General features: G+C 47.5%; 2 protein-coding genes across 2 annotated transcripts; both read left to right on the plus strand.

Annotated features, from left to right (window-relative positions):
• The first annotated feature begins 6091 nt into the window (after positions 1 to 6091).
• Positions 6092 to 9473, plus strand: LOC144484384 (uncharacterized). Its single transcript, XM_078202905.1, has 2 exons — positions 6092 to 7182; positions 8867 to 9473. Exon 1 carries the CDS (start codon positions 6098 to 6100, stop codon positions 7109 to 7111), a length of 1014 nt encoding a protein of 337 aa, XP_078059031.1. The 5' UTR covers positions 6092 to 6097; the 3' UTR covers positions 7112 to 7182; positions 8867 to 9473.
• Positions 9474 to 12937: 3464 nt separating this feature from the next.
• Positions 12938 to 21517, plus strand: LOC144484390 (uncharacterized). The gene is made up of 2 exons (XM_078202910.1): positions 12938 to 13034; positions 16617 to 21517. Exon 2 carries the CDS (start codon positions 16891 to 16893, stop codon positions 18319 to 18321), a length of 1431 nt encoding a protein of 476 aa, XP_078059036.1. The 5' UTR covers positions 12938 to 13034; positions 16617 to 16890; the 3' UTR covers positions 18322 to 21517.
• The last annotated feature ends 5623 nt before the right edge of the window (positions 21518 to 27140 follow it).

The following is a 27140-nucleotide window of genomic DNA, read 5'->3' on the forward strand; positions in this document are numbered from 1 at the left end:
CAACCTGTTGAGCCACAAGGTCACTCACACCCAAGACAGACCCTTTAAATGCTCTGACTGTGGGAGTGGCTTCAAAAGCTCTCGAGAACTGATGGTCCACCAACCCATTCACACTGACGAGAGACTGGTTAGCTGCTCTCACTGCACAAAGAGGTTTAGGAGGTCATCCACGTGGCAGAGACACCAGCGAGTTCACACCGGGGACAGACCGTTCACCTGCTCCGTGTGTGGGAAATGGATTCAATCGGTCATCCAACCTGCAGCGACACCAACAAGTTCACAAGTGATTGCAGGGGTTGGATTCTTTCTCTCTCAATCTTTCTCTCTCTCTCTCTCTCAGCAGATTCGATGAATGATTGAATCCCTTCCCACAAGTGCAGCATATGAACGGTCTCTCCCCGGTGTGACTGCGTCGATGAGATTCCACCCCAGATGGGGCTCTGAATCCCTTCCCACAGTCTCCACATTTCCATGGTTTCTCCATGGTGTCTGAGTCCTTGTGTCTCTCCACAATCAGTGCACTGGAACACTCTGATACGGGTGTGAGAATCTCAGTGCTTTTCCAGTCAAAACCTCTCCTTCCAATATCCACTGAAAGGAGTTTACAAAAATCATCACTGTCAGCACATGATAGTAATTCAAAACAGACAATTGTAGTTTCTATGGAACATTCTTTAAATCTCCACCCACGCCCCTCACACATACTCTCTCTCTCTCATTCCATTTAGCATTCTGCAGCACGGTAGCACAGTGGTTAGCACCATCAGCTCCAAGTTCCCCTCCAACCCACACACCATCCTGACTTGTCTGACATCCAGGACTAAGAGAACAGAAATGTTTTCCATATAAATACTGGGAAGTCTGAACCCATTGTCTTCAGTCCCCACCACAAACTCCACTCCCTGTCGGAGCCGGAACCAGGCTGTTCACAACCATGGTGAAATATTTCACTCCAGGATGAGCTTCCAGCCACATCATCATCAAGACTGTCTATTTCCACCTCAGTGACATCGTCCGACGCCACCCCAGTCTCAACTCATTAGACCATAAGACACAGTAACAGAATTAGGCCACTCGGCCCATCGAGTCTGCTCCGCCATTCAATCATGGCTGATATTTTTCTCATCCCCATTCTCCTGCCTTTTCCCCATAACCCCTGATCCCCTCATTAATCAAGAACCTATCTATCTCTGTCTTAAAGACACTCAATGTCCTGACCTCCACAGCCTTCTGCAGCAAAGAGTTCCACAGATTCACCACTCTCTGGCTGAAGAAATTCCTCCTCCTCTCTGCTTTAAAGGATCGGCCCTTTCGTCTGAGGTTGTGCCCTCTATTTCTAGCTGTTCCTACTCGTGGAAACATTCTCTCCACGTCCACTCTATCCAGGCCCCGCAGTATCCTGTAAGTTTCAACAAGATCCCCCCTCATCCTTTTAGACTCCAATGAGTACAGACCCAGAGTCCTCAACTGTTCCTCATAGGACAAGCTCTTCATTCCAGGGATCATTCTTGTGAACCTCCTCTGGACCTTTTCCAAAGCCAGCACATCCTTCCTTAGATATGGGGACCAAAACTGCTCACAATAGTCCAAATGGGGACTGACCAGAGCCTTACGCAGCCTCAGAAATATGTCCCTGCTCTTGTATTCTAGGCCTATCGACATGAATGCTAACATTGCATTTGCCTTCCTAACTGCCAACTGAACCTGCACGTTAACTTGAAGAGAATCTTGAACAATGACTTCCAAGTCCCTTTGTGTTTCTGATTTCCTAAGCATTTCCCCATTTAGAAAATAGTTGATGTCTCCATTCCTCCTTCCAAAGTGCAAAACCTCACACATTTCCACATTATATTCCATCTGCCGCTTCTTTGCCCACTCTTCTAACCTGTCCAAGTCCTTCTGCAGCCCCCCTGCTTCCTCAATACTACCTGTCCCTCGACATATCTTTGTATCATCTGCAAACTTAGCAACAGGACCTTCAGTTCCTTCCTCCAAATCGTTAATGTATATTGTGAAAAGTTGTGGTCCCAGCACTGACCCCTGAGACACACCACTGGTCACCGGCTGCCATCCTGAGAAAGACCCCTTTATCCCCACTCTCTGCCTTCTGCCAGCCAATCCTCTATCCATGCCAGGATCTTACCCTTAACACCATGGGCACTTAACTTATTTAACAGTTTCCTCTGCAGCACCTTGTCAAAGGCCTTCTGGAAATCTAAATAAATCAGGTCCACTAGTTCTCCTTTATCTAACTTCTTTGTTACCAGATATGATCTAAGGAGATCCATCAAAGATGCCAAAAGACAATACTGGACCAAGCTAGAGTCCCAGGCGAGCCACACCAACCCCCGCTGACTGTGGCAAGGTCTGCAAGACATAACAGGCGACAAGATGAAGGCATGTAAAATCGCTGGCTCCAACGCACCTCTCCCTGATGAGCTCAATGCATTCGTTTTGAGCAAGAGGTCAGCGAGAGCATGCCCTCCACCCTGGAAGCCCTGGATGAACCTGTATCTGGGGTCTCCATTGCAGATGTCAGAGCAGCTTTCTTCAAGGTCAACGCACAGAAAGCAACTGGCCCGGATGGGATACCCGGATGTGCATTCAGATCCTGTGCGGATTAGCTGGCAGAGGTATTCACAGACATCTTCAACCTCTCTTTACAACAATCTGAGGTCCCTATCTGCTTCAAGAAAGATGACCATCATCCTGGTACCTAAGAAAAACCAAGCAGCGTGTCTTAATGACTATCGGCCGGTGGCTCTGACATCCATCATGATGAAGTCCTTCGAAAGGTTTGTCACGGTACGAATCAATTCCAGCCTCCCGGACTATCTGGATCCACTACAGTTTGCCTGCCGCCGCAACAGGTCCACAGCAGACGCCATTTCCCTGGCCCTGTACTCAACCTTGGAACAGCTAGATAACAAGGACACCTATGTCAGACTCCTATTTGTTGACTACAGCTCAGCCTTCAACACTATTAGTCCCACGAAACTCATCTCCAAACTCCGTGGCCTGGGTCTCGGCACCTCCCTCTGCAACTGGATCCTGAACTTCCTAACTCACAGACCACAATCAGTAAGGATAGGCAACAACACCTCCTCCACGATCATCCTCAACACCAGTGCCCCACGAGGCTGTGTTCTCAGCCCCCTAACATACTCCTTCTACACCTATGACTGTGCGGCTAAATTTCCCTCCAATTCGATTTTCAAGTTTGCTGACGACACCACAGCACTGGGTCGGATTTCAAACAATGATGAGACAGAGTACAGGAATGAGATAGAGAACCTGGTGAACTGGTGCGGCAACAATAATCCCTCCCTCAATGTCAACAAAACAAAGGAGATTGTCATCGACTTGAGGAAGCATAAAGAAGAACATGCCCATGTCGACATCAATGGGGACGAAGTAGAAAGGGTCGAGAGTTTCAGGTTTTTAGGTATCCAGATCACCAAAAACATGTCCTGGTCTCCCCATGTCGACACTCTTGTTAAGAAAGCTCACCAACGCCTCTACTTTCTCAGAAGACTATGGAAATTTGGCATGTCAGCTACGACTCTCACCAACCTTTACAAATGCACCATAGAAAGCATTCTTTCTGGTTGTAGCACAGCTTGGTATGGCTCCTGCTCTGCCCAAGACTGCAAGGATCTACAAAAGGTTGTGAATGTAGCCCAATCCATCATGCGAACCAGCCTCCCATCCATTGACTCTGTCTACACTTCCCGCTGCCTCGGCAAAGCAGCCAGCATAGTTAAGGACCCCAAGCACCCCGACATTCTCTCTTCCACCTTCTTCCCTCGGGATAAAGATACAAAAGTCTGAGGTTACGTACCACCGACTCAAGAATAGCTTCTTCTCTGCTGCTGTCAGTCTTTTGAATGGACTTACCTTGCATTCAGTTGATCTTTCTCTACACTCTCACTCTGACTGTAACACTACATTCTGCACTCTCTCATTTCCTTCTCTATGAATGGTATGTTTTCTCTGTATACCGTGCAAGAAACAACACTTTTCACTGTATGTTAATACATGTGACAATAATAAATCAAATCAAAAGCTCCTCAAAGAACTCTAACAGATTTGTCAGACATGACCTCCCCTTGACAAAGCCGTGCTGACTCAGTCCTACTTTATCCTGCACTTCCAAGTACTCTGTGATCTCAGCTTTAATAATGGACTCGGAAATCTTGGCAATGACCGAAGTCGGGCGAATTTGGAACCCTCACCCATTCCATTGTGACCTCACACTCCGACCCATTCCATTGTGACGTCACACCCTCACCCATTCCATTGTGACGTCACACTCCGACCCATTCCATTGTGACGTCACACTCTCACCCATTCCATTGTGACGTCACACCCTCACACATTCCATTGTGACGTCACACCCTCACCCATTCCATTGTGACATCACTCCCCGATCACAATCCCTGCCGGCCTCCCACATGCAGCCTCAATGGCGGTGATGCACTATCTATCAATCAAGCAAAGACTAGTTTGTTTGCAAGAACAAATAGGCTTTTATTCGCAAAAGACTTGGAGCACACACCCATGCTGATGAACTGGTCCAGCAACTGAGGCAGGAGGGTGGGGAGCAGTCACCTTCATACCTGGACGGGGGGGGAGGAGTCTCATGCAGGGCTGGCAGGGGCATGCCCAGACATGCCACACACACACACACACACAGGCAATAAGCTTAACAGTGGTTTATCACAGGCGGCAGTCAGCCCGGGTCTAACACTACAAGCTGCCGCTCCATTTGGTACAAAGCGGGGGACCGGGAAGTTCATTTCCGGGGTTTGGGTTTGAACAATATGTTTACAAAATCTCTCCACCCACCCGCCACATTTATCATTCCCCGCACGCCGCCCTCTACCTCGTATTGATCTCGCTTCCAAGTTAAAACCGTCCCTCTGTCCGTCGCCATTACCCGCACTGCGCATGCTTCAGGTCCTCCAGCCCCGCCCCTCATTCACTCCGATTGGTTGGAGGACCAGCCGCTCCCGCTCGGTTCTCCAGCACCGCCCCCTCTTCCTATTGGTCCGGAGCTGCCGTCAATCAGTCCCCGGGCATTGTGATGTGGAGCATGCGCAGTGTCATTGCTGTCCTTGGCGCTTGTTTGTCCCGGAGAAGCGGAGTCAGCGTTAGGCGGTGGCTGGGAGGATTTGGAAACACTTTGTGGATCCGCAAACCCTTCAGAATCATTGTCAGCTCCCTGGTTTGCAGCTGCGGGGCTTCTCCCTCCCTCCCGGGAACAGGCCCAGGTTAACGGCCCCATCCTGGCTCAGCCACTGGAGGATGGTTCACATCAGAGGATGGGGGAGGGGGACAATAAATAAGAGGTTACACTTTGGCCTCAAATCAATGAGGACTCTGATCTCTGGGAAGGAAGGAAACCCTGGGAGGTGGGCGGGGAGGATTCACAAACACCCGCTGGAGGCCCCAACACCCCCAGTAAGACCCATTGGTTTTATTGTCAGTCTGCAGACAGCAGCTGGAGAACTGAACCCAGACAGAGGAGAGGGAGGGAGAAAACTGGGAGTGGAGGAAAGAAATGATGCAGATGGTGAGATGGGTTTAAGCCCAGGGAGGAGGGAGAGTGTGTGGGACGGGGATTTCCAGATTTTGGGGAACAAGAGAGGAAAAAATGTTCTGGAGAAACTAGAATTGTCTGTTCAGAGTTTCTATTCCGGACTGACAGTGATGACTTTTCCAAATTTTTTTTGCAGGATATTGGAAGTGGAGGATTGGTAGACAGAAAACTCAAACCGAACATCATGACTGGCAAAGTCATTTTGTTCATTTGGAGCTGAAGATCATTGGTCTTTGAATGCGGGAGGAGAAATGTTTGACTCTTCTGTCTGTCAGCAAAGATTTTAAACATCAGTGTGACCGGAAAAGCATTGGAACAAACACACACCCGATTGGGAGTGTTCCAGTGAACTGACTGTGGAAAGAGCTTTAACCAGTCCACAGTCTGAAAGAACATCACACAGTTCACAGCAGAGTGAAACTACATGTATGTTGTGTGTGTGGACGAGGTTTCAACTGATCATCCAACCTGGAGAAACACAAGGGCACAAGCACCATGGAGAAACCGTGGAAATGTGTGGAGTGCGGGAAAGGATTCGGTTTCCCATCACAACTGGAAGTTCATTGCAGTCACACTGGGGAGAGACCGTTCACCTGCTCCGAGTGTCGGAAGGGATTCACCCATTCACAGAACCTTCTGACTCACCAACGGGTTCATACTGGGAAGAGGCCGTTCACCTGCCCTGTGTGTGGGAAGGGATTCACTCGCTCATCCCACATTGTGACACACCAACTTGTTCACACTGATGAGAGAATGTTTCCACCTTCTGACTGTGAGAAGAGTTTTAAATGCAAAAAAGATCTGCTGACACACCAACGCATTCACACTGGGGAGAGACCATTCACCTGCTCTGTGTGTGGGAAAGGATTCATTCAGTCATCCCACCTGCAGACACATCAACTTGTTCACTCTGACAACAAACTTTTAAATTGTTCTGACTGTGAGAAGGGCTTTAAAAACAAAAAGGATCTGCTGACGCACCAATATACTCACACTGGGGAGAGGCCATTCACCTGCTGTGTGTGTGGGAAGGGATTCAGCCGCCCATCTGCCCCATTGAACCACCAGAGAATTCACACTGGGGAGAGGCCCTTCACCTGCTCCGACTGTGGGAAGGGATTCATTAATTCATCCAACCTTCTGATACACCAGCAACTCCACACAGGGGATCGACCGTTCACCTGCTCTGAATGTGGGAAGGGATTCACCCGTTCATACAACCTTCTGACACACCAGCAGGTTCACAGTGAGGAGAGGCCATTCACTTGCTCCATGTGTGGGAAGCGATTCACTCGTTCATCCAACCTATTGAATCACCAGCGAGTTCACACTGGGGAGAGGCCGTTCACCTGCTCCATGTGTGGGAAGGGATTCAGTCAGTCATCTAACCTGCTGACACATCAGAAAATTCACATTTACCTGCTCTGTCTGTGGGAAGGGATTTTCTCATTTCTCTTATCTTCTGAAACACCAGCGAGTTCACACTGGGGAGAGGCTGTTCACCTGTAATGTCTGTGGAAAGGGATTTATTCAGTCATCCCACCTGCTAACACACCAGCGAGTTCACAAGGGACTGCAAGGTTTGGATTCTACACTTATTGATGCTGTTAATCATATCCAGGTCTGAATCATCTTCACTCTGACTTTTTTCTTCTGTTGAGGTTTGATATTCTGAATAAATGTGAAATCGACATTTGATTGAATCATTGTTGTAGATTTTTGTCTTTTCCATTTGAGTGTTTAACGTCACCAGGCTGGAGCTCAGAAAGGGCAATCTGAGGGAGGATCATACAGTAGGAACAGAACTTCATTCTTGACACAGTCCTTCAGGGTCACGCTGAGAGGGACAAACAGCACTTTGGTCTTTTTCGTCACTTTTCACTGACAGCAAAGTCCCCGCGTGGGTGAATCCTGAGGTGTGTAAAAAATGTGTCCCAGTCGTTCTTTTCCATGGTTCAGAGCTCCTAGACACGGAAAAGAAGCTCCTTTACAACTGTGTTTAAAGTCAGGAAGAACAATGGTGAATGCTGGAAACGTGCTGTCAAAGATTGGTGTAAAACTGGGATCTATTCCTGACTGAGAGTGAAACGGCAGGTTTAGGTTTCCAGACTAAAAATGCAAAAAAGTCTAAAACATTTTAATGTGTGTGTGTCAGTCCTGGTTTATTGAACAGAAACTGGCGTCAAATAAATTGGTTGAAGTCTGCATCAAAGTAGCAGCTGGAGAAGTTCAAAGGAGCCTGTTAACTGCTGGGACAATTAGACAACAATTTGATTCCCAGATAGAGAAGGAGCTGCAGTGTGTGTCCAAGAATTCTCAGTTTTGTTGATGTGTGCTTCCCATACACTATCCTTTTAAATAAACCTCACTCCTTTCAGCCTTTAACCATTATAAACAGAACAGAGAGAAGCTGAGCAGCAACAGAGCCCTGACTGACCATTTAAGAATGAGTGATGTGTTCAGCTGAAGTTTCCTGTTGGCAGTTTTCTGGGTGATCTCCTTATTTTGATTATTCTCAGTGACCCCTGGGTGTGAACCTGCTCTCCTCTCTTTCAGACATTCACTCACTAACATCTCTTCTCTCTCAGAAACTCAATCGCTCAACATCTCTCATCTCTCTCACACTCACTGAATTGTCTCTCTCTCTCTCCAGGCATTCACTCACACCTTACCTTCCACCTCTCTTACACTCTAACCTCACTCCTCTCTCACATTCACTTAATCTCTCTCCTCTCAGAAACTGTCTTCGTCACTTAATGTCTCTCTATCTTTCTTTCAAACACTCACTCGTTTAACCTTCCTATTTCAGATCTGCTTAAACTTATTCATTGTTTTCTCTCTCTCATTACCTCTTTCTGAAAAAGCACAAACACACTTCATCTCTCTTCACTGTCTGAGAAAACATCTAATTGATGGAGATTCAATCCTCCCTGCTTCTCTCTCCCACTTCCTCTGACAGGCCCTGACTCACTTTAAATCTCCTCTTTTCTAATAACGCTCTTTGGGAAAACTCATTTGTTCTCTAATTCCTCCTCATTTCTCCCAGTGATGACCCTCAGTCCATCTCCCAATTCAGTGAATGTTAAAAACCCAAATAATCTCCTTTCTTCATTGTTTAAAATGGGAATGGAGGTGAATGTAATGCTGAGAGCGGCAGCAATCTGTGTGGTTGTTCTTGATGCTGTCAGAGTGAGTTCACCCTCACAGGAAGGAAGACTGTTCACGGTGATAACATCAAACTGACACCGGCTGTTTCATTCTCAGGTAACACAACTTCCTGTTTCTCTGCTGCCGGTTCAAAAACGCACTTCTCATTTCTGAGCAGAAAATAAATCCAGGCACAACAATCTGGTGAGAACATCTGTCAATGCGGCCTTTATCTGTCCACAGAGTCAGGGCAGAGTCACACAGGTCACATTGTGGTGACATTTACAAATGAGCCAGTTATTTCTGTTCAGAGTTTCCATTCGCAGATATAACCAGCTGTGTCTGTGGATCAGTTACTGAGTTCCCTCTGCTCCCCATAGCTGGGAACTGATAGCCTGCTCCCTTATATTTTATATCATTCTCTCTGTATTGCTTGTTTCCTCTGATTCTCAGCTTTTATCTTTGACCACCTCAACTTTCTGCTTTTTAAAATCTTTCTCAATTTTTCTCTCAGTCTTTCTGTCTCTCCTTTCCTCTGTATCTCTCTCAGTCTCTGTGTGTTCCTATTTAATCGAGATGTTCAAAATCATGAAGAATTTCTGATTGGGCGGCACAGTAGTACAGTGGTTAGCACTGCTGCTTCACAGCTCCAGGGTCCCAGGTTCGATTCCCGGCTCGGGTCACTGTCTGTGTGGAGTTTGCACATTCTCCTTGTGTCGGCGTGGGTTTCCTCCGGGTGCTCCGGTTTCCTCCCACAGTCCAAAGATGTGCGGGTTAGGTTGATTGGCCAGGTTAAAAATTGCCCCTTCGAGTCCTGTGTAGGTTAGAGGGATTAGCGGGTAAATATGTGGGGGTAGGGCCTGGGTGGGATTGTGGTCGGTGCAGACTCGATGGGCCGAATGGCCTCCTTCTGCACTGTAGGGTTTCTATGATTCTATGATTACAGAGGGAAAAACAGGGAGAAAAGCAGAAAAACCCGGCAGGTCCGGCGGCATCTGTTCAGAGAGAAACAGTTAACATTTTGAGTCCATATAATTCTTCAGGGCAGGAAAAACATGCGTTATCCATCTTAGATGAGGGAATGTGATGGGGAGATTTAATAGAGGTGTTTAAAATGACAAATGATTTATGATAGTGTCAATGGAGAGAAATTATCTCCCAGGAGCAGGAGGGTTTGTCGATGGAGAGAATCGATTTGCTAGGTGCAGGAGGGTCTGTAAGCAGAGAACACAGAGATTTAATTCAATTAACAACAGAACTGGAGGGGGTGATAAGGAGAATGTTTTACACAATAACTTGATATGATCTGGAATGCACAAACTGACAAGTGCTAGAAGCAGGTTTAATAGTAGCTTTCAAAGGGAATTGGATAAATACTTGCAGAAGGTAAATTGGCAGAGTTATGGTGAATGGGATTAATTGGACAGTTCACTCATCTTTGTGACATTCTGAATGTTTCTCTCCTAAGGTTTTAAGATTTGATCTTTTCGGTTATAATGTGTCTCAAACAGAAGATTAAAATATTGTGTTTGATGAGCTGTCAGATCTCTTTCCTGTGTGTCTGTGTAACTTGAGAACTGGAGATGACCATGAGGAGGAACTGATTATTTTCAGTTCCTCTAACAGATACACCTCAGATATCAGAAATCTCAGGAGTTCCCCATGTCCTCAATATTCTCGCCTCGAGTATAACAGCTCTCAGTCAGGCCGAGTCAGTCACATGTGTCTCTGTCATGATGTTTCCACTTGTATTTTATCACTCACCTCCCAGTGACACTCACCACAACACAGACGCCTTAAAATATCATTGCTCCCTTACACTTTGTCCTCCTATTATAATCAAATGTTTGTTGGGCCTCTTGTCTCCATTAATGTCATAGAAACCCTACAGTGTAGAAGGAGGCCATTCGGCCCATCGAGTCTGCACCGACCACAATCCCACCCAGGCCCTACCCCCACATATTTACCTGCTAATCCCTCTAACCTACGCATTTTAGGATTCTAAGGGGCAATTTTTAATCTGGTCAATCAACCTAACCCGCACATCTTTGGACTGTGGGAGGAAACCGGAGCACCCGGAGGAAACCCACGCAGACACGAGGAGAATGTGCAAACTCCACACAGACAGTGACCCGAGCCGGGAATCGAACCCGGGACCCTGGAGCTGTGAAGCAGCAGTGCTAACCACTGCGCTACCGTGTCAGATTACCTGCAGTTAAAATGACCTCAGAGACACTGAAACTGCAGTTGTAGAATACAGCAGAATTGGAGTAACAGACAGGTTATTGTCTGATACTGACAGTGGCAGAGTAACACACATCGGAATTTAAATACATTATATCAATAGACCATGACTCACTCACACTGTCAAATGAAACCGAAACTTTGGTTATGGTGCACGAGATACTGACTGTATTACCATTACATTGGATCCAATGCTGTGTTCGCTAACATACTGCAACATGACTTATTATTTGAACAAACATTGTATTTGTTACACTCAGAGTAAGTCAGTGCTTTGCTGTGTTGTCTCTGTGCCCCATCTCCACTCTGATTGTATTGGAGCCTGTGTGTGTCATTGTTACACTGAGACTCTGTTATTGCTAATGTGGAGATGCCGGCGTTGGACTGGGGTAAACATAGTAAGAAGTTTAACAACACCAGGTGAAAGTCCAACAGGTTTATTTGGTAGAAAAAGCCACAAGCTTTCGGAGCCTTAAGCTCCTTCTTCAGGTGAGTGGGAATTCTGTTCACAAACAGGGCATATAAAGACACAAACTCAATTTACAGAATAGTGGTTGGAATGCGAATACTTACAGCTATTCAAGTCTTAAAGGTACAAACAATGCGAGTGGAGAGAGCATCAAGACAGGCTAAAGAGATGTGTATTGTCTCCAGACAGGACAGCCAGTGAGACTCTGCAAGTCCAGGCAAGCTGTGGGGATTACAGATAGTGTGACATGAACCCAATATCCCGGTTGAGGCCGTCCTCGTGTGTGCGGAACTTGGCTATCAGTTTCTGCTCAGCGACTCTGCGCTGTCGTGTGTCGTGAAGGCAGCCTTGGAGAACGCTTACCCGAAGATCAGAGGCTGAATGCCCGTGACCGCTCAAGTGCTCCCCAACAGGAAGAGAACAGTTTTGCCTGGTGATTGTCGAGCGGTGTTCATCCATCCGTTGTCGCAGTGTCTGCATGGTTTCCCCAATGTACCATGCCTCAGGACATCCTTTCTTGCAGCGTATCAGGTAGACAACGTTGGCCGAGTTGCAAGAGTATGTACCGTGTACCTGGTGGATGGTGTTCTCACGTGAGATGATGGCATCTGTGTCGATGATCCGGCACGTCTTGCAGAGGTTGCTGTGGCAGGGTTGTGTGGTGTCGTGGTCACTGTTCTCCTGAAGGCTGGGTAGTTTGCTGCGGACAATGGCCTGTTTGAGGTTGTGCGGTTGTTTGAAGGCAAGAAGTGGGGGTGTGGGGATGGCCTTGGTGAGATGTTCGTCTTCATCGATGACATGTTGATGGCTCCGGAGAAGATGCCGTAGCTTCTCCGCTCCGGGGAAGTACTGGACGACGAAGGGTACTCTGTCCACCTTGTCCCGTGTTTGTCTTCTGAGGAGGTCGGTGCGGTTTTTCGCTGTGGCGCGTCGGAACTGTCGATCGATGAGTTGAGCGCCATATCCTGTTCTTATGAGGGCATCTTTCAGCGTCTGGAGGTGTCTGTTGCGATCCTCCTCATCCGAGCAGATCCTGTGTATACGGAGGGCGTGTCCGTAGGGGATGGCTTGTTTAACGTGGTTAGAGTGGAAGCTCTCCACTCACATTGTTTGTACCTTTAAGACTTGATTAGCTGCAAGAATTCGCATTCCAACCATTATTCATGTAAATTGAGTCTGTGTCTTTATATGCCCTGTTTGTGAACAGAACTCCCACTCACCTGAAGAAGGGACTTGAGGCTCCGAAAGCTGTGGCGTTTGCTACCAAATAGACCTGTTGGACTTTAACCTGGTGTTGTAAACTTCTTACTGTCATTATTGGACAAGCAGCAAATCACCGTCACAATGCCCGGCTGATTGACGGCAGCGCGGACCAATGGGAAGAGGGGACAGTGCTGGAGGACCGACCTGGAGCGGTCGGTCCTCCAGCCAATGGGAACGAACGAGGGGCGGGGCCAGCTTTGACTGGAGCATGCGCAGTGTGAGTAATGGCGATGGGAAACGGCTCTTGTTCTGGGCTCGGAAATCTGTTAGAGGTGATTGGAGGTACGGAGAGAGCAATGGATCGTCCAGGTGGGTGGAAACGCTGCGTAAGCATGTTGTGTAAGCCGAAAACCGCGGAAGAGAACTTCCCGGACCCAGTTTGTACCGAGAAGGGCTGCAGCTCCTCGTGTTCGTCCCGGGTTAACGTTCGCCATCTTTATTGGGGGCAATATGCAGCAATGCGCACGTGCGGCCGCCATGTTTGTAGAGGGCAATGTTGTCAATCAGTTCCCCAGTGCTCAGAATGGAGACAACTTGTCCATCAAACTGCATCAACCCTGAGTCCCAATGTCTTATTGATGAGGCAGAGCGGTGGCAGAGAAGGAAAAAGAAAGGAAAATAAAAACAGTAAATGCTGGAAAATCTCAGCAGATCTGACAGCATCTGTGGAGAGAGAATAGAACCAACGTTTTGAGACTGGATGACCCATAGTCAGAGCTTGTACACGTGTAAACAGAGCATGTAAACTTTGACACCTCCACGTACCCTTGTACACCTCTATCAATCTACTTTGCTCCAAGGAGAACAACCCCAAGTTATCCAGCCTAACATTGTAACTATAATTCCTCATCCCTGGAACCATTTTGATAAATCTCCTCTGCACCCTGTCAAGGAGCCTCACATCCTCCATAATGTGTGTGGTGATCACTGGTTTGCACAATCCCAGGTATTCTGTGTTCCTGTCTGTGATCTCATCACATACTTACAATTGCACAGTGACATCACCCCCGCTCCCCGGGGATTTCCTCAACTGGGAGATTTTTCTCTGATGCCAATGCTTCTGATATCTTTCCAGCTGCAGGCTCCAGCAGGAGATTTTAATATTAAAATCAGTTAAATTGTTTCAGAGGTGAGTGTTTGTGACCATTCACGGGCGCGAGTTCTCGTCATAAACCAGTTGCTCGCCTCCATGCTGTGGTATCGGCTGGTCCCTTTGACCCCTCCCCCTGGCTTTGTTGCCAGTACAGTAAGAAGTCTCACAACGCCAGGTTAAAGTCCAACAGGTTTATTTGGTAGCATGTTGCCAATATCCAGAGAACCCTCGTGCGGTTCTTCTGGGACAATCGACTGCACTGGGTCCCTGCTGCGGTCCTGCATCTCCCGCTTGAGGAGGGCGGACAAGGTCTGGTGTGGCTCTGCACTCAGATTGCGACCTTCCGCCTCCAGGCCCTGCAGAGGTACCTTTACGTTGAGCCCCCTCCACAGTGGTGTGCCATGGCGACGTATTTCTTCCGCCAGTGGCACGGCCTGAATTATGACGTGCAGCTCCTGCATATCGAACTGGGGCGTGCTTCGACCACCCTGCAGGAGTTGCCCGTCTTTTACCAGGACCTCCTCACTGTCTGGAACACGGTCGCCTCGTGATGCAGCTCCCCCCAGTCAGGAGTAGCGGCTCTCATGCGAGAGCCGCTGCTCAGGAATCCGCTCCTCCAGCCGTATAACTTCAGGTGGCTGGCGGAGAGGGGGGCTGTGGACGTCGGGGTGACCAGGATCAGAGACGTGCTGAGCGCGCGGGGACGTCCGTCCAGCGTGCGGCCAAAGCCATCCTAGACCTTAGGACGGTCGTGCTCGGCCCCAAAAGTGCACGTGGTCTTGAGGCGGCGCAGGCGTGCGGTGGGATCCTGCCCGAGCGTTCCCCTGTTCGGACGGAATTCCACATTGGCCCAAAACCTCAACCCCCCCTCCCTGGGTGAGGTGCCCCACAGCCTGAGCCGCCTCACGGAAATGCCCTCCGTGCCTTTTTCTACCGCGCGGAGGCGTTTCCTGTGCGGGCTGCTGCTGCACACCCTCCACTACTGCCTCCTCGCCTGTCGCCCGGATACACCTTGGCGGGCCTTGTTGCCGCCGGGCGGCGGAGGTCCCTCCTGGAGGTCCCTCTACGGAGGGATCTCCCCCAATTACGTCGGGGACCTGGGGTGGAGGGTGATGCATGCAGCAGTGCCGCACAACCGTAGGATTCACTGGTTCACGGGCTCCGAAGACTGCCCTTTCTGTGGCCTTGTGGAGTCCGTGGACCGTGTCTATGTTGTGTGTCTTAGGCTGCACTCCCTTTATGTTTTCCTAACGAACCTTTTATTAATGTTTTGCTTGCACTTCAGTCCCACTCTCCTGATCTACGGACACCCGGTGCGGAGAGGGGCGGGTCGGGATGGCGACTTCCTCGTGAACCTGCTCCTGGGCCTGGCGAAACGCGCCATTTACCGGTCTAGGCAGCGGGCGATCGAGGGGGCCGTCCATCCTGACTGTCTGCCCCTCTACCGCAGCTACGTTCGCGGCCAGGTGTCCCTGGAGAGGGAGCATGCGGTGTCCACGGGCGCGGTTGACGCCTTCCGCACCCGTTGGGCACCGCAGGGGTTGGGGTGCATTATTGACCCTGATAATCACATTATAAATTGATGTTTTTAAGTTTCCTTTGTACTTTGATTTTTGTTCGGGCTGTTCCCCCCCTCCTTTTGGGGAGCTGCCCCTTTTACTTTGTCCTGATTTAACTTGAGTTTGTTTATTTGGTTTGACTTAAAAAGAGGGCAACATCTGTGAGTAAAACACTTTCTTTTCTCCCCTTTCCATTCTTTTCTAATTCTGAGGGAAATTGGGGACTTGCAGCAACTGAAGGGAAAGGAAGTGAATCCAGTCTGTACATTCCACACATTGTTCATCCTGTCACATCGACATATATCTGTCTGGCAGCCTGAATGGAGATTTCCAGCTCTCTGTGTCCAGGACAGGAAGCAGTGAGCATGGATCTGTCAATCAGCCTCAATCAGCACCTTGAGGAGAATTGGGAGGGTGAATATTAGATACAGCAGAGTGAGAATGGAGGGAGAGTGTGTGGGATGGAGATTCACAGCTTTTAGGAAATGATGTCATGTGAGTGTACCTTGAAAAAAATTTTTTTTTTAAAATCATGCCGCTTATGGCTTGAGCGATGTCATTACGGGGTGGAGTTAAGCTGTGGCATTCAGGTGATGGGGCTTTCAGTTTCGTTTGTGGCAGTAAGGTGATCGGAGTTTTTTCCTTTAGGCTTTTAGTTTCGTTTTGGAAAGCAGTTTAGCAGCAAGCTAAGAAGCAGTCTCTTTGCCTGTAATTTCCCTTTGTTTGGTTCTGCCTTAAAGAAACTGTGTTTTAGGGGAACAGATTCGAGTACAATCACTTCTGAGTTTCTTCCCAAGGGATTTTCAGCATTCAACCCAGGAGGCTGGATACCTGTAACAAGTGGGCATTAACCTATGCTGTCGTGTGCTTATTAGGAGTGTTTTGTGTATTGGATGTTGGCTTTGGTTAGAACACGTTAGAGATATTCCTTAAGCGTTATACCTTATCGTGGTTGTTGTGTTTCTTGTTTGCAATTACTAAAAGTTCTTGCTAATTGTCTTGCTGTGCATGTCAACAATATTCTTTATTAAACTTTGTTTTCGATAAAAGCTCCTCGAGGGTCAGTTGAATCACACCTGGAGTAAAATGTTACAGGTCAGGCGAGCTTCATAGAACACCTCGAAGTATCCGACCTGACTTTCAACAATGAAAAAAGAATTTTCCATAGAAACTAAAATAGTCTGTTCTGAATTTCTCTCCTGCACCGACAATGATGACTTTTGTAAATTCCTTTTACAGGATATCAGAGGGTGAGGATTTACAGATAGAAATCTCAAACTTCTCCTGAAGATCACCTGAAGATCTGACAGTCACTCAATTCACTGGGACATGTATATAATCGACCTTTGAATCCAAAAGTAGAAAACTTCTCTGTTCTGTCTGCTTCAGAAGATTTTAAACATCAGTGTGACCAGAAAAACACCGAGACACACACACACCGGAGTGAAGAGTGTCCCAGTGCACTGAGTGTGGAAAGAGCTTTAACCAGGAGAGTCACAAGGACACCCGCACCATGGAGAAACCATGGAAATGTGGGGACTGTGGGAAGGGATTCAGGTTTCCATCCGAGCTGGAAACTCATCAACGCAGTCACACTGGGGAGAAACCATTCACCTGTTCTGTGTGTGGGAAGGGATTCACTCAGTTACCCGGTCTGCTGAGTCATAATCTCACTCACACCAATGAGAGACCCTTTAAATGCTCTGATTGTGGGAGTGACTTCAAAAGCTCACAGGATCTGATGTCCCACCAGCGCATTCACACTGAGGAGAGACCGTTCAGCTGCTCTCACTGCACAAAGAGATTTAAATGGTCATCCAGCCTGTGGAGACATCAGCGAGTTCACACTGGGGAGAAGCCATTCACCTGCTCTGTGTGTGAGAAGAGATTCACTCAGTTATCTGACCTGCGGATACACCAGCGGGTTCACACTGGGGAGAGGCCGTTCACTTGCTCTGACTGTGGGAAAGGATTCACTCACTCAACCATTCTGTGGAGACACCAGCGAGTTCACACCGGGGAGAAACCGTTCACCTGCTGTGTGTGTGGGAAGGGATTCACTACTTCATCCAACCTGCTGACACACAAAGTCACTCACAGCAATGAGAGACCCTTTAAATGTTCTGACTGTGGAAGTGGCTTCAAAAGTGCTGCAGATCTGATGATTCACCAGCGCATTCACACTGAGGAGAGACCCTTCAGCTGCTCTCACTGCACAAAGAGATTTAAATGGTCATCCACCCTGCGGACACACCAGCGGGTTCACACTGGGGAGAAGCCAATCACCTGCTCTGTGTGTGAGAAGAGATTCACTCAGTTATCTGACCTGCGGATACACCAGCGGGTTCACACTGGAGAGAGGCCGTACAACTGCTCTGTGTGTGGGAAGGGATTCACTCAGTTATCCAACCTGCAGAGACACCAGCGAGGTCACACTGGAGAGAGGCCATTCACTTGCTCTGACTGTGGGAAAAGATTCACTCACTCAACCATTCTGCTGACACACCAGCGAGTTCACACCAGGGAGAGACCGTTCACCTGCTCTGACTGTGGGAAAGGATTCACTCAGTTATGCAGCCTGAAGAGACACCAGCGAATTCACACTGGGGAGAGGCCGTTCATCTGCACTGTGTGTGACAAGGGATTCAGACATTCAAATGCCCTGAAGAGACACCAGCGAATTCACACTGGGGAGAGGCCCTTCACCTGCACTGCGTGTTACAAGGGATTCAGACATTCAAATGCCCTGAAGAGACACCAGCGAATTCACACTGGGGAGAGGCCCTTCATCTGCACTGTGTGTGACAAGGGATTCAGACATTCAAATGCCCTGAAGAGACACCAGCGAGTTCACACAGGGGAGAGACCATTCACCTGCCCTCAGTGTGGGAAGGGATTCAGTACATCATCCAGCCTGCGGAGACACCAGCGAGTTCACAAGTGATGACCAGGGTGGGGTTCTGCTGTTATTGCTGCTGTTAATCACATCCTGGACTGAACCATGTTCATTCTGACAATTGGTGAAGTGGGAGGGTGTTGGGGAAAGGAAAAAAATCCTAGTAGGTTAGAGAAGATTTTAAACCATTAGGCATTTAAGACACTGACTGAACGACCAGCATTGAGTTAAATGACTCTAAATCAGACTCAGAAGCTAACAAGGGAATAGTTCACACACATGTGAATGCAGTAAGAGATTTAAAACAAGTGATTATGATTTAAACGCATCTTTTGATATTTTAAATGTATTGACTGTATTTTTATAGAGTGATTGAGTGCTTTAGCCAAGAGCAAGTTGCCGCCGGGCCTGATGGTCTGGGGACTTTCAGACAGAGCCTCATTCTTAGGAAACAATGAAACCTCGGAATGTGCAAGTTCTTATTAACGGGAATTGTGAGCAGTCAGGTTCTCAGGGCTGCTTATGAACAGAGTTATTCTCTATCTGGATAAGACAATGCCTTCTGAGACATGAGAACGTGCATCCGTCTGATATGGCCGGTGACATGGAGGAAAATAGTGGGAAGATTAACTTTGACCTTAGCGTCTGGCGTTGCTAAGCAGGAGAGGAAGTTGAGTCAGCAACAGGGGAGGAAACGTCCAGATTCTGCGGACCAATGAATAACCATCATGTCAGAGGGTAAAATGCAATTGTCTAAAGTATGTGACAGATATTATTAATGATTTAAGTATATTGAAGATTGATTCAAAGCTAATGAAAGGCGGGACAATTTGATATGAAAAATGTATAATTGATCGATCTTAAACTGTATTTGTTGGAGTTTATTGGAGATGTCAGGCTGCTGTATCTCTGGAGGGGCCGAGGACTCTTCGATAATCTCTCCCTGAGCTTTGCTGGTCAAATAAATCTTTAAACTTGGAAACTGGCTTTTGTGAGTCTTTGTATTCGCTGAAGTTTCAGCGATACCCGGCCACCTGGTAAACCCCGCTAACAGAGGGTCGGAGGGTTTCTTTCTGCTGGATTGGCCCATCACGTGGCTTTGCTTCCAGTGGGCTGATGCTCTTTGAGCCTGGGAGAGCACATTTCCACTGAAATGATCCACAAAAGCTGATGAAGGACATTTATTTTATCCTGGATAGTAAATAGTGTTTTTCCTACCACTGCAGGTAGATCTGAAATAAATACAGAAAGAACTGGAAAAACACAGCATCTCTGGAGAGAGAAACAGAGTTAATGTTTCACTATTATTCAAAATGAAGAGAGGGAGAAATGTAATGGGTTTGGAGCTGGCAGGAAAGGGGGGAAAGGATATATTGGCCTTAGAGGGAGTACAGAGAAGGTTCACCAGGTTGATACCGGAGATGAGGGGGTTAGCTTATGAGGAGAGATTGAGTAGATTGGGCCTGTACTCATTGGAGTTTAGAAGGCTGAGGGGGGATCTTATAGAGACATATAAGATAATGAAGGGGCCAGACAGGGTAGAGGCAGAGAGATTCTTTCCACTTAGAAAGGAAACAAGAACTAGAGGACACAGCTTCAAAATAAGGGGGAGTCAGTTTAGAACAGAGTTGAGGAGGAACTTCTTCTCTCAGAGGGTAGTGAATCTCTGGAATTCTCTGCCCATTGAAGCAGTGGAGGCTACCTCGTTAAATATGTTTAAATCACAGGTAGATAGATTTCTGATCAATAAGGGAATTAAGGGTTATGGGGATCAGGCGGGTAAGTGGAACTAAACCACTATCAGATCAGCCATGGTCTTATTGAATGGCGGGGCAGGCTCGAGGGGCTAGATGGCCTACTCCTGCTCCTATTTCTTATGTTCTTATGTCATGTGGACGGACAATGCACGTCTACAACAATGATTTTTGACGCCCATAATGACAACATTAGCTTTCAAAAGCAAAGGTGACTGAGAATTAGGCATGCTGGGATTTTTGGTCAATTTATAATTAAAAACAAATGCAGGCTGCAGAGTTACTGTAAGTCATGGTGTGGTCTGGGAACTGTGACCTGCAGCTTCCTGTGTTGACCAAATGTGGGGAGTTGTTTATTTTGAGGTTGACCTGATGGCACCAGGTTTTACGGAGGTCATGTGAGCTACATGTTATCGACACAAAGCATAACAGAGTTGTTTACAAGAAATTTCATTGACTGTTCAAGCCATGTGATTGGTTTCTGGTTACAGCATTGGCTGGGCACCAGAGAATTGGCTGGAAAGTTGAAACAATTTGTAGATAAAAGATGTGCAGTTGTTTGTCTGTAATGATAACTCTGGAGATCAACCATCACAAGAAGAAGACCACTCTGAAGAACATCGTCAAAGACTAAAAGAACAGATTCCACATCAGGAATGGACTTCATTCTAACCATGTCGTGTCTATTTTCAGTTAAATAATTAGAGTTACTGTTTAGTAAAGAGTTGAAGTGTTGCAACGGTTTTAAGTTTGAGTTCATATCTAAAGTGTCAAATAAAAGAAGATTGTTAAGAGAATTAAAAGTTGACTCCTGTCCTTGTTGTCACATTAAACTGGAATGCTTGAAAGATTTTGAATCAGTCGCCAAATAATGGTCAGGTAGAACAAAAGGGAAAGTCAGGGATTAGTTGGAGTGCAGGTGAGATCAGATAGCAAAGAAGTCAAAAGTGCAAAGGGAGAGGTGAAAGTTGCATGAAATAAACAAATCATTGGTCCAGAATAATTGTTCATGGCAGAATAAAGGACAGCTCTGTCTGGAAGCAAAAATGGCATGTCACGGGCATTCGGCCTCTGATCTTCGCGTAAGCGTTCTCCAAGGCGGCCTTCACGACACATGACAGCGCAGAGTCCTGAACAGAAACTGATAGCCAAGTTCCGCACGCATGAGAACGGCCTAAACCGGGATCTTGGGTTCATGTCAGACTATCTGTAACCCCCACAGCTTGTCTGGACTTGCTGAATCTCACTGGCTGTCCTGTCAGGAGACAATACACATCTCTTTAACCTGTGCTTAATGCTCCCTCCATTCACATTGTTTGTACCTTTAAGACTTGATTATCTGTAAAGACTGCATTCCAATCATTATTCTGTAAATTGAGTTTGTGTCTCTGTATGCCCTGTTTGTGAGCATTTCTCCATTCCACCTGAGGAAGGGACAGCCTGTTCCGAAAGCTAGTGGCATTTGCTATCAAATAAACCTGTTGGACTTTAACCTGGTGTTGTTAAACTTCTTACTGTGGAAGCAAAAAAACATGAAGACAAGATGCAGACTGGCACTCAGCAAAAAACAACAAATCAAAATGAAGAGAGAGTTCAGGGTGTGAAGTTGTTGAACTCAATGTTGAGTCCAGAAGACTGTAAAGTGCCTCATCCGAAGATGAGGGGCTGTTTGTCCAGCTTGTGTTGGGCTTCTCCGGAACATTGCAGCAGGCCAAGGACAGAAATGTGAGCATGAGAGCAAGGTGGTGAATTCTAATGGCGAGCGGAAGGTCAGGGTCATGCCTGTGGGCTGAGCGGAGGTGTTCCACAAAGAGGGCAGGGAACAGGCTACAGATGAATTAAAGAGAAACCATTTGTGTCCAGAACATTGTGAACATCCTTTTACTCTGGTTGTTTTTGATCCTGGACTTTTCCTGATGAGATTGATGCACTTTAGGAAAAGTGGGTGAGAGGGGTTGGCAGGCTCTTTAACAGAAAGTGAGTCCCTCTAAGGCAATTGGCAAAGGAGCCAGAGGGGGAGATGGGATTTTATTTTTGACTCAGCGATGTTAGAAAATGGGGATCAGGGAGTCAATTAACCCTTTCTCCCCTTTTCCCAAACTCTGAAATGATTCCCAGTGATAACCCTTATTGGTGACAGTGGTGAGATTTTATTCAGTATCAATAAGAGCTGACACAGGCTAATGTCTGAGCAGTCGTATCAAAGTGCAGCAGCATTACCATTACACTCTGGGTAGAAGCAGCATCTCCACGGAAATGCTCCCTGCTCTGCCCCAGATGCCATGGCACCAGTCAATGCAATATGTAAAACCTCGACAAATCTCTGTGCTCAGGGAATCCTCCTTATACTTTTTTACATCACAAAGTCTATGGAGACTGATTTTACCCAATCATTGCCCAGCTAACATTTGAACGGACCAATTACAAAACGTGTCATTGAACCATCTGTACCTGCCCAAGCCACGTCAAACTCTAAAACCAATTGTCTTCCCACGCTCCGTCCCTGGTACAGGGAGTCAGCATTCCCATGCCAAGCAGTGAAAACATGGTGGCCTTGACACACAGGTGTCATCTAGGATTCAAGGCCCTCCTGTTTTCTCTGTCCTCTGGGAGCTGTTTATCTCCCTGCTCCCACACAGCAAGTCGTGTGTTCTCAGCTCTGCTGCATTTCTGCTGAAGTTTGGCCCCTTTTACACCTTTCGGATCAATAAAACATTTGGTCAATGAAGATCCAAACCACAATTTCCCATCCTGTCACCTGTCAACCATCCTTACCCAGAGCGTAATCACAACAGGAATAAAAACAGGAGAAGTGTAACAATCAAATTCAAAATAAATGCACAGCCAGTCATAGAATTTAATTTAATATTCACTAATTAGCAAAAACACCTGAAGTAGGGGGTCCCTCAGGATTCTTACAGTCCACAGCTTGAGGGAGAGGAGAACTCTCTCTCTGACCCCTCACTCAATTTCACTCCGTTATTTTCCAGTTCTGTTCTGGTCCCGCCTGGGGTAACATCTACTCGATCTTTACTTCTCCTGAAGGAGCGCTGTGAGTTCTAGGTTACTAGTACATAAGGACAGATGCTTCAAGCAACAGATCAAGCATGGATGTAAAAGATTCTCCAGCTCTCTTTACCCCTATCCAACTTGTGGACAGTTCTTACTCAGTATTATTTTTCCCAAGCCCTTAATTGTCCCAATCCAATTTTCAATTTCTTTTCATTCATGTGATGTGGGCATCGCCGGCTAAGTTGGGATTTATTGCCTCTTCGATTGTCCTTAAGAAGGTGTTGGTGAGCTGCTGCCTTCAACCGTTGGCAGTCCATGTGGTGCAGGTACAACCACAGTGCTGTCAGTGAGGGAGTTCTGGGTCCCAGTGACAGTGAAGGAACAGCGATATATTTCCAAGTCACGCTGCTCTGTGACTCAGAGGGGAAATTCCAGGTGGCAGTGTGCCCATGTTTCTGTTGCCCTTGTCCCTCTAGATGGTACAGGTCACAGGATGGGAAGGTGCTGTCTAAGGAGCCTCACTGAGTTGCTGCACTACATTTTGTGGACGGTACACACTGCTGCCCCTGTGCGTCGGTGGTGGAGGGAGAGAATGTTTGAGAGTGGGGTGTCGATCAAGCGAGCTGCTTTGTCCTGGATGATGGCGAGCTTCTTGAGTGTTGCTGGAGCTGCATTCCATCATATTTCTGACTTGTAAACGGTGGACAGGCTCTTGGGAGTCAAGAGGTGAGTTACTGGCTGCAGGATTCCCAGCCTCCGACATGCCCTTATAGCCATTGTATTTATATGGCTGGTTCAGTTCAGTTTCTGGTCAATAGTAATCCCCAGCCTGTTGATAGTTAGGGAATTCAGTAATGGCAATGTCAGTGAATGTCAAGGGACGATGGCTCAATTCTCTCATGATGGAGATGCTCATTGTGTCACACTTGTACAGCACGAATATTACTGGCAGGACTGCAGAGCTCAGATCTGATCAGTGGGATCATTCAGCTCTGTCTATCGCTTGCTGTTTATGATGTTTGGTATGGAGATAGTTTGATTTCATTCCTGAGAGTCTTTCTAGCAGTCTGATACAACTGAGTGACTTGCTCGGCCATTTCGGAGGACACTTAAGGGCGAACCACATTGCTGGGGGGGTCTGGAGTCACTTGTAGGCCAGACCAGGTAAGGACGGTAGATTTCCTTCCCTAAAGGACATCAGTAAACCAGATGGGTTTTTCCAACAACCGACAATGGTTTCATGGTCACCATTAGAGGTTTAGTTCCAGATTCTTACAGATTGATGTACTGTGGAGGGATTTAACCCATGACCTCTGTGCATTAACCTGGGTCTCTGGATTACAATTCCAGTGGCAATACCACTCCAGCACTGCATTCCTTAAAAAACAGCCCTTAATTTTCGAGATCATATATTTTAATGTAGTGTCCCACTTGATCACAGCTAACGTAGACCTTATAGCTTCGCAATTTGTTTCTGTGAGAAACAGCCAGAGAAATTAAACAGAAGAACATTCAAACCACCACAGCCCATCTCCATGGAAACCTGGCATGATTTCGGGAGTTCCCAACAGTTTTGAACAAATATCTTTTACGTTCCAAACACCATTTTATTCAGTGATGCAAATAAAACATGAAAGTAGATACTTGCAACAATTCTCAAAAACCGACAGGAAGTAAAGTTGTGAGACTGGTCAGTCCAGCAGAAAGAAACCTCCGACCCTCCCAACAATCACAATGAACCTGGTTCAGTCGAGGAAGTGATTAACAACAGCAGGAGCAGCAAAATCTCTCATCACTTGTGACCTTTCTGGTGCCTGCGCAGGCTGGATAACTGAGTGTATCCCTTCCCACACACAGAGCAGGTGAACGGCTTCTCCCCTGTGTGAACATGTTGGTGCGTCAGCAGGTTGGATGACTTAGTGAATCCCATCCCACACTCTGAGCAGGTGAATGGCCTCTCGTCCTTGTGAACACGCTGGTGTATTAGCAGGGTGAATGATTCACTGAATCCCTTCCCACACATGGTGCAGACGAACGGCCTCTCCCCGGTGTGAACTCGCTGGTCTGACAGCAGGTGGGATAACTGAGCGAATCCCTTCTCACACTCAGAGCAGGTGAATGGTTTTTGCCCGGTGTGAACTCGCTGGTGTGTCTGCAGGCTGCATAACCGACTGAACCCCTTCCCACATGCACAGCAGGTGAATGGCTTCTCCCCAGTGTGAATTCGCTGGTGTGTCAGCAGGTTCCATGAAGTAGTGAATGTTTTTCCACACTCCGTGCAGGTGAAAGGCCTCTCCCTGGTATGAACTTGCTGGTGCCTCAGAAGGTGGGATAACTGAGAGAATCCGTTCCCGCACTGAGAGCAGGAGAACGGTTTCTCCCCAGTGTGAACTCGCTTGTGTGTGTGGAGGTGGGTTAAATGAGTGAATCCCTTTCCACAGTCAGAACAGGTGAATGGCCTCTCCCCGCTGTGAACTCGCTGATGTGTCAGCAGGTTGCATGAATGAGCAAATCCCTTCCCACAGTCCGAGCAGGTAAACGGCCTCTCTCCAGTGTGAACGCGTCGATGAATTTCCAGCTCAGACGGGAATCGCCATTTCTTCCCACAGTCCTCACATTGCCACGGTTTCTCCATGGGGCTGCTGTCCTTTTGCCTCTCAAAGTTTAACGATTAGTTGAAGACTTGTCCACACACACAACAGGTGCACGGTCTCCCTGATCCAAATTGTGCAGTTTTTTCCAGGTTGTGCAACAAGTGAAAGCTCTTTCCACAGTCAGTGCACTGGAACACTCTCACTCAGGTGTGTGTGTGTCTCGGTGCTTTTCCAATCACACTGATGTTTCAACCCTTTTGGGACAAACAGAAGAGACGGACATTTCTCCTTCTAGATTCCAAAGCCGATGATAATCAGCTCCTGATGAATTCAGTGACTGTGCCAGATCTTGACGTGACGTTTGGTTTGAGACTTTTGACTGTAGATCCTCACCTTCTAATATCCTGTGAAAGGAGTTGACAAAATCAGTACCAGGGAGAAATTCAGAACAGGCAATTCTCTTTTTTTCATTCTTTTATGGCATGTGGGCATCGCTGGCTAGGCCACTCATAGAAATCATAGAAACATAGAAACCCTACAGTGCAGAAGGAGGCCATTCGGCCCATCGAGTCTGCACCGACCACAATCCCACCCAGGCCCTTCCCCCACATATTTACCCGCTAATCCCTCTAACCTACGCATTTTAGGATTCTAAGGGGCAATTTTTAACCTGGCCAATCAACCTAACCCGCACATCTTTGGACTGTGGGAGGAAACCGGAGCACCCGGAGGAAACCCACGCAGACACGAGGAGAACGCGCAAACTCCACACAGACAGTGACCCGAGCCGGGAATCGAACCCAGGACCCTGGAGTTGTGAAGCTGCAGTGCTAACCACTGTGCCACCGTGCCGCCCTATATGCTCCCCATTCCTAATTGCCCTTCAAAAGCTGGTGGTGCAATGCCCTTTGAACATCAGGAACAGGAGTAATTCAATCGTAAGAATGGCACAAAGGTCAGCACGGTGGCAGAGTGGTTAGCACTGCTGCCTCACATCACCAGGGACCCGGGTTCAATTCTAGCCTGGGGTCACTGTCTGCGTGGAGTCTGCACGTTCTCTGCGTGGGTTTCCTCCGGGTGCTCCAGTTTCCTCCCACAGTCCAAAGATGTGTGGGTTAGGTAGATTTGCCCTGCTAAATTGCACCTTTGTGTCCCAATAGATATAGATTAGGGGATTAGTGGGGTAAAAATGTGGGGTAATGGCGATAGGGCCTGGGAAAGATGCTCTGTTCAAGAGCTGATGCAGACTAGATGGGCCAAATAGCCTCCTTCTGCACTCTAGGGATTCGACAAGGTGGCGCAGAAGAGGCTGGCGCATAAAGTAAAGGCCCATGGAATTGTGGAAGTGTGTTCACATGGATTGAAAACTGGCCATCACATAGAAAACAGAAAGTTGGAATAAATGGGTCCTTTTCAGAGAGGAAAGATGTAACTAGTGGAGTACCACAGGGATCAGTTCTTGGCTCGCAATTGTTCATTATTTAATTAATGACTTGGAGGAAGGAAC

This window comes from Mustelus asterias, unplaced genomic scaffold (genome assembly GCF_964213995.1).
Source record: "Mustelus asterias unplaced genomic scaffold, sMusAst1.hap1.1 HAP1_SCAFFOLD_106, whole genome shotgun sequence".
NCBI classification, from domain to species: Eukaryota; Metazoa; Chordata; class Chondrichthyes; order Carcharhiniformes; family Triakidae; genus Mustelus; species Mustelus asterias.

Bases quoted from the DNA above. Each gene is read 5' to 3' on its own strand.
- LOC144484384 (XM_078202905.1), top strand. From the start codon at position 6,098: ATGGAGAAACCGTGGAAATGTGTGGAGTGCGGGAAAGGATTCGGTTTC.
- LOC144484390 (XM_078202910.1), top strand. From the start codon at position 16,891: ATGGAGAAACCATGGAAATGTGGGGACTGTGGGAAGGGATTCAGGTTT.